The sequence below is a fragment of the Benincasa hispida genome, chromosome 6 (assembly GCF_027475165.1).
Source record: "Benincasa hispida cultivar pf3 chromosome 6, pf3_genome.v1.1, whole genome shotgun sequence".
NCBI lineage: Eukaryota > Viridiplantae > Streptophyta > Magnoliopsida > Cucurbitales > Cucurbitaceae > Benincasa > Benincasa hispida.
Genome location: NC_143483.1, coordinates 47,817,028 through 47,824,660, shown reverse-complemented (window position 1 = coordinate 47,824,660; position 7,633 = coordinate 47,817,028). Strand labels below are relative to the sequence as shown.

Sequence of the window (7,633 nt, the reverse complement as noted above, 5' to 3'; positions counted from 1 at the left end):
AGCTATGCTTGTTTTGATTTATTATTTTATACTTTAGGCGATTTCTTATTTCACATTGGAAAAATCACAAACCTTTTAACTTGTTTGATTTTAAATTAATTTTTTATTTTTAAAAAATTAAACTTATAAAAATATTAGTTCTAGATCTTGTTTTATTGTATTAGAGATCTAAAAGTCAAATTTTATTTTTAGAATTTAGTTAAAACTCTTATTTAAGAAATGTAAAAAACGATGGTAAAATAATTGGATGGAAAAATTAAAAAAAAAAAAAACAAAATTCTTATCAAATATGAAAACTAATATAGACATTGACTTGTTTAAGCATTAAATTAGGGTTAGTTGTAAAATTCATATTCTAAAATGAAACTGGTTAGAAAAGGATCTGATGTTCACACATAAGATATTGACACCACTTTTTCCATTTATGTTTTTGCATGTTGATAGGTGTATTAAGGTAGAGACTTTCACAATCCAAAAATGACCCTTTTTTATGTAGTTATTTTCCCAACTAATTGCTTTTATTTCTCTAAATTATGCATTGAATTTGAGTTGTTATTCAGAAAAAAAAATGTTCATCAAGATGAAAATACTTTGGTGGGTTAGAAACTTGAGAGAAAATTTTGCAAAGAATATATTTTAGGCCTCCAAAATTGTTTCAAGTGAAACAACAAGAACACAACAATTAATGGCAAAAACAATTTGTGGTTTCTTAATGATATGAAATGAAATCAATTGTGGCAAAAGAAATCAAAAGGCAATGGTGGAGTTGAATAAGCTGTTGAAAGTACTTTTGAAGCCACAATCTTGTTTGCTTCTTCACTATAATGAATTCCATCCCAACTGATGAACTTTGAATCTTCAGTACAAACTTGATATCCTGGTTGACCACATGTCACTCTGATGTTGTAATTGTATGGAGGTCCGCCGGCACCACAACATGCCATTAGAGGATCAGGAAACCCTGTAAAAATGATCGCTTATGTGAGTGTTTGTTTGGTAAATGTACGACGAGTGAATGTTATTTGATCCTACCGTATAATGAGGAGTTGGCAATGAGATCATATTTGATAGAGTAAATATCGACGTAGACAATACTTGCATCTTTCAATTCATATCTCATGTCCTGACATAAACGTCTTAACACCATGTTGAACAATGTTGCTGCGGCGTTGAAGCTCGAAATGCATCCATGTCGGTCGAGATCTTTCGTGTGAAACAACGACAGTTTCTGAGGCAAACAACCTAATGGCCCTGTGTTGTGTATCCAGAACTTCCTTCCACCTTGATCATACAATGCCTAGAAAAGCATTGGTTTCATTAGAAGAAGAATTAATCAGAAATGGAAAATCACAACTGATCACTCTCACCTTCACGGCATTCTTGATTTCAGCAATGATTGATGGAATTTGCTTGATCACTTGGGAGTAAGAAAGATTTTTGGAGAAAGAATCAGCTATGTCATTTTGGCCAATGTCGATCATGTACAAAGCGTTCCTAAAACCGTTATCGTCAATCAAGTTACCCTGACCTAAAATGAGACAAGAAATCTCATTTGACTTTGCTTTATCTATGGAAATGGAAAAAGTAACAATGACACAACATCTCTATTGATATAAAGTTCATAATAATACCGGGATTAGCGTTAAGCAGTTCGAGTGTGCGGGTTCTAAAGTGAAGGAACTGCATGACTTGAATGTTGAGAGAAAAAGGAACGTATTTTGGGAGGGTGGAAGATCCTACAATTGCAAAGTTTGCTCCATTTTTGAAATTTGATCCTGCTAATGAATCCATGTAAGGGTTTAGCAAGTTTGTGTTCAAGCTCTCACCTGTAAAAACCCAAATGAAACAGAATTCCAAAATCATATAATAGTATGGTAACAATTTCGTTTTTAGTTTTTTACTTTAAACGTTTTGATGGTTTCTAATTCAAAATCACAGACAAACGTAGGAAATAAAAGGAGGTTACTTTTACAATTTACGTATTTTTTTTTCCTTTAATCAAAATCATTATAAATGGGGCTTAAAAGTTAGGTACAACTATTCCATTCAAAATATCTAGATTCCATTTTAAGATTGATTGAAGTGATAATTTATTTTTGGGGTTTGTTCCCAATTAAAATTATTCAATTTACAACCACGGCTGGTTTTTTTTTTTTTTTTTTTTTGTTTGTTTTTAATGATTTGACAATAAGCAACGGAACTCTATCTTCTTTATTCTATGGGGACATCACATATAAAGACAAATGATAATGAGTAGATAAAATCAAATAGCTAAGGCAAACTATTTAGGTCTCGTTGAGTAATCATTTTGATTATTTATTTTTTTAAAAAAATAGTTAAGTTTATTTCATCTACATTTTTTTACAATGATTTGCATATTTTTTAAGTATAATAGTTGAAATCTTAGCCAAATTTAAAAATAAGCACAACTTTTTTAAAGCTGTTTTTTAATTCTCAAATTTTGGCTTGGTTTTTTAAACCACTGGTGAAAAATAAATAACAAATGAAAAAATTTAGAGGTAGAAGTAGTGTTCACAGGTTTAATTTTCAAAAACAAAAACAAAAAACAAAATGGTTACCAAATGAGGCCTTAATTTTTTGTTTTTATTTTTTAAAATTAAGTCTATATCATCCACGTTTCTTATAATAGTTTGCATCTTTCTTAAGCACAAAGGTTGAATTCTTAACTAAATTTCAAAAACAAAAACAACTTTCTGAAAGCTACTTTTTTTAGTAATTAAAATTTGGTTTTATTTTTTAAACCACTAATGAAAAGTAGATAAGAAAGAAAGAAATTTAGGGCTCGTTTGATAACGTTTCCGTTTTCTGTTTCTTGTTTCCACTTTTTTCAGATAAAGAAACAGGAATATGTCTGATAACTATTCTCAATTCCTATTTCTTGAAAAAAAGAAATAAAAAAATAAACTTGTTGATAATTATTCTGGTTTCTCATTTCTTACATTTTTTTCTTGACATTTTTTTTCCACTTTTTATAGTTTAAAATATAATCTAATTATAGAAAATTTAAAAATATATATAGCATGCATTAAAATATAAAAAATAATTATCAAATATACATAAGTCTCGATGTAAAATTAATAACAATAATACAATTGTTTCTATCATTCATATGTTGCTAAAATTTGATTTACAATATTATTTCTCACTCAAGTCATTTGTTTTAAATTTTAAATGATGTAGACTCAAATTTAACTCAATTATATTATTATGTAAATGTCATGGTTGTAAAAATATTAAAATGAACGTAAATGAATATCTAGTAAACAAAATTTATGTATTGTAAAATTATAACTAATTTCATATGTAAGAAAAATTAAAAAATGAAATAAATTTAAAAAATATAAAAAAAATTCCTATTGCAAATTTTAAAATTCAAAATTAAAAAAAATCTATATATACATATCGAAAAGGATTTTAAACAACAAAACTGTTAAATATATTTACAAATAATAGCAAAATATCACAGTCTATCTGCGATAAACTACTATATGTGTCTATCATGACACTGATAGACACAAATACTAGTCTATCGCGGTTTATCGTAGATAGACAGTGAAATTTTACTATATTTGTAAATATTTTAGTTCATTTTCTTATATTTGAAAATAACCTTATTGAAAATTCGAAAATTGAAAATCATGATAATATATAAATCTAAAGTTGAAAATTCAAAATTAAATTTGCTATATTTGTAAATATTTTGATTCATTTTCCTAAATTTGAAAACAACTCTATTAAAAACCTGAAATTTGAAAATCAAAATAATATCTAAATTTAAATATTTAAAAATTCAAAATTCAAAATTAAATTAGCATATGTATTTAAAAAAACAATAAAGAAAATAAATACAGATAAAAGAAAGAAATAATTATAAAAGAAAATATATATATATATAAACAAAAGAGGAAATATATAAGAAAGAAAGAAAAATAAAATAAAAAAGTCTCCCCTAGATTTGATCCTAGACCATGAAGTTAATGAATGCTTTTTAAAAACAATGCTAAACAAAATAGAAACGGAACAGAAAAAACTACTTTTTATAATTCTTCAATTTTGGTCCCATTTTTGTCAACAATTCTCAAATTTTAGGAACATAAAACAGTAATGGTTACCAAACAGATCAATTTCTTAAAAATGAAAAACAGAAACAAAAAACATGAAACGGGAACTTATCTAACGGGCTCTTAGTAGTAGAAGTAGTGTCCATAGACTTAAATTTAAAAAAAAAAAAAAAAAAAAAAAAAAAAAAAAAAAAATGGTTAGTAAACGGAGAAAAAATAAATATTAACTCTAGAAAATTACTAAAATTTAACTCAATTTGTTAACACATTAGTAACCTTTTAGCATTATATTAGAAAAAAAATATTCTATAAATATTTTACATTTTTTTATTGAGTTCTACTTGTGTGAAAATTGAATCTGAATATCTCCAGCTTTACACTTTATAAGTTTATAATTCATAATAACATTAAAAAAACAAAAACCAACAAATGTAGTAACAGTTCATACTAAAATTAATGGCCATCTTAATCCAAATAACCATGCATTTTAAAGTAAATTCAATTATTTTTCTATAGATTTAATATTAGGTAAATTTTCTCTCAATCAAATCATTTCATAAAAGAGAATGTTAAGAAAAAGTTCATGCATACTTGATTTTGTTATTTTATTAATATTTTAAAATTTAAATCACATAAATATTTTGCATAAAATCCACCCGCCTCATTTTTAAAAACTAATTTTCTTAATTTTGAGAATCTGACTTGATTTTAAAAAATATTGATAAAACATAGATAATAAAGCAAAAAATTAGAGGTAGAATGAGTATTTATAGACTTAACTTTTAAAAACAATGCACGAAAAACTAAATAGTTACCAAATGTCAGACGAGATCTTAGTTTTTTATTTTTGAAAAATTGTAAACATTGCCCATAAAGTATGATGATAGCAGAAATTACAATCTCAAACTTTTCGTTATAAAAATTGAACTTTAAAACTTATACAAGTGTTAAATTTAGACCCTCAAACTTATAATAGAAGAAGAATTTGGACTTTCAAATGATACAACTTAAATCCTCAAACTTATACAATTGTTACAATTTCTACAATTATGTAAGTTTAAGGATCCAATTTTAATATTTATATAAATCGATAACTCATTCGTTCACATTTAAAAGTTTAAAAGTATATTGCAATTACAACCATATTTTAATGTTGGTTTTTGCAAATTGCCCATGATTTTTTGTTTTTAAAAACTTTGTTTCTCACACCTTCTTTAGAAAGTTTTTCATCTTTATTAGGTTCACATTTCAATTTTCTTTCAAATTCCAAAACTGAAATTTGACCAAGAATACAAATATTTTAAAAAGATAAATAAAACCATACTCAAATAAAAATATCAAGAAAATTAAAATAAAATATTCTCAAATAAGACCTTAATGATACATTAACTTCTCGTTAATAAACTTTAATAGTATTTCAAAAAAGTTAAATTACAAATTTAATTTTTATAATTAGAAAATATAATTAAAATTTTGTCTGTTTGAGGACTAAATTTTTAATTATAAATGTCCAAATGTATAATTTAACCTCCTTCTTATACATAAAGAGGAAAAAAATAACTTAAAAATTAGATACCATTCAATATAATATATTTAACGCTGAACTTGAATAAAAAATTATAAAAGAAAGGAAGATAGGACCCACAGAGCACAGAGACGTGCCACGTCAACAAGAGATCACAAAAACTATATTATCAGTCGATTCCGACGCTAGACAAGCGTCAATAGAACGGGCCCGGGCCCGACACACATTTCAAATTTAACAAAATATCCCCAAAATTCTCATAAATTACAACAATACCAAAACAATTTCAGATCTAAAATCCCATTTTGTTAAAGACAATCAACGGTCAGATCCAACGCCACGTAACAATAACTTTTTTTTTAAAAAAAAAAGGGGCCCACTTACAGAGAAAGTCGATGACAAGGCGGCCGTCGGAGAGGCGGCCGGTAGAGCGGCGGAAGAAGGATCGGCCATTTGGGGGAAGAACTGGAAACCCAAGTCCGGCGACAAGGCCGCCGGTGTCGGAGTTGGAGTCGCCGAAGTTAAAAATAACAGGCGGCCGGCGAATGCATTGAGAACGAACCAGAGTAGAAAGAAGAAGAAGAAGAGTAAAGAGACCGACAAAGGCGGCCATTGCTACGGAACAGTTGAAAGCTCTTGAAGCTTTTCTTTTTCTTCTTCTTCTTCCTCTTTATGTTTTGTGTGAGCTTTATCTTGTTGGGTTTTATTTTGGGTATCAGATGCTTTTATTTCTTTTTTGTTTTGTTTTGGAGTTTGATTTTGTCCTTTGGGAGAAAGTAAAGCTCATGGAGTGTCGGTGGGAAGCATTTTGTTTGAGCTTTTGTTTTTTTTTACTTTATGGGGTCTGGATTTTTGTTAGTTGAAAATGGTCATGATTTGAGAAAAATCATTAAAGTTTGTACTTTGTAGATTAAAGAAAACTTTTTAGAAATAAAATTTGGAACATATAATTTTGAATTATTTGCAATGACAATGACAATTTAGAAGGGAAATTAGTATTGAGTTTTCAAACTCAATAAACATTAGAGGTATTTGGGCTCTCAATTTAAAGTTAGTAGAATGAGACTATTATAGTTCACTCTATGTTTAAAGTCCTAAATATAACGGTTATATTTACAACTATTCATAGTAACATTATTTGAAATCTCTCATTGTTTTCGTGTTTGTTAGCTCTTACCTATCATCTCTCTTTGTTACAGTGTGATGACAAGAACTTGTCATGGGTTCAATGATCAAATAAAATTTATAATTACTAATCAAGAGCTTCTACTACTAAGTTGTATTAGTAGCAAGAACGGATCGAAACGTAAGAAAACACAAATATAGTTTTAAACAAGTTAAGTGTTCTAACTAAGTGATAATTAGAGCGTAGAAAAATAACGTGCGAAAAAATAAAGTGCAAGAAATATAAAACATGTCTAACTTAGGAATTAGGATCCACTCAATTGTTTGATTGATCATAGGACTTCTATAAATAATTTCTTATTCCATGTTGTAATAAAAGTGAGTTACAAAATTACCTCAAAGTGAAGACAAAGCAGTTAGACTCGAGCTTCTCAAACACCTCACAAGAAAAACAAACTTTTTTTAAAGAGCTGATTATAACAAAATAACTAACTACTCTTTATTTCTTGTAAATATATATGTAATCTCATATATATATATATATATATAGATATATATATTAGAGTTTTTATAGAGTCACACCCATATGAGCTCTCTTATACACAATACTCTGCTTATTTTGTGTGACTCTGTAAAAACTCTAAAGAATATCTCAGAAAGCTTGAATACTATAAGAAAATCATACGTTGGAAGTGGATGTAGGTTTCTATGATTGAATCACTATAATCATTGTGTAGATCTTTTTATTTTCTCTTCACTCATTGTATTGCATGCTTCAATACTCTGCTTATTTCTCTTCAATCTACATAAAACATCAAGAACATTAGAGAGAACTTCAAAACCTAGAAAGAGAGGGTAAGTCTTGAATGAAACCAGATTCAGAAGGAAGAAAAGTTTTCTT

The 7,633-nt window shown here is 27.4% G+C and overlaps 1 protein-coding gene across 2 annotated transcripts; it reads right to left on the bottom strand.

Moving 5' to 3' along the window:
* Positions 1–607: 607 nt before the first annotated feature.
* Positions 608–6,350, bottom strand: LOC120080485 (GDSL esterase/lipase At1g09390). Of its 2 annotated transcripts, none has more exons than XM_039035154.2 (5): positions 5,992–6,350; positions 1,632–1,826; positions 1,368–1,528; positions 1,033–1,297; positions 608–961 (listed from the first exon to the last, which is right to left on the bottom strand). In XM_039035154.2, the coding sequence occupies exons 1-5, from the start codon at positions 6,218–6,220 to the stop codon at positions 729–731; spliced, it is 1,083 nt and encodes a 360-aa protein (XP_038891082.1). In that variant the 5' UTR covers positions 6,221–6,350; the 3' UTR covers positions 608–728. The 2 variants fall into 2 exon arrangements, with proteins under 2 accessions (XP_038891082.1, XP_038891083.1); XM_039035155.2 differs by having other exon boundaries at positions 1,632–1,778; positions 5,992–6,349.
* Between the last annotated feature and the right edge of the window lie 1,283 nt (positions 6,351–7,633).

What these genes read in the sequence shown, in the direction of transcription:
- LOC120080485 (XM_039035154.2), bottom strand. Translation starts at nt 6,220, where the DNA reads ATGGCCGCCTTTGTCGGTCTCTTTACTCTTCTTCTTCTTCTTTCTACT. An exon ending in CCTTGTCATCGACTTTCTCT is followed by an intron (nt 1,827 to 5,991) that starts GTAAGTGGGCCC and finishes GGGTTTTTACAG; the next exon opens with GTGAGAGCTTGAACACAAAC. An exon ending in AAATCAAGAATGCCGTGAAG is followed by an intron (nt 1,298 to 1,367) that starts GTGAGAGTGATC and finishes ATGCTTTTCTAG; the next exon opens with GCATTGTATGATCAAGGTGG.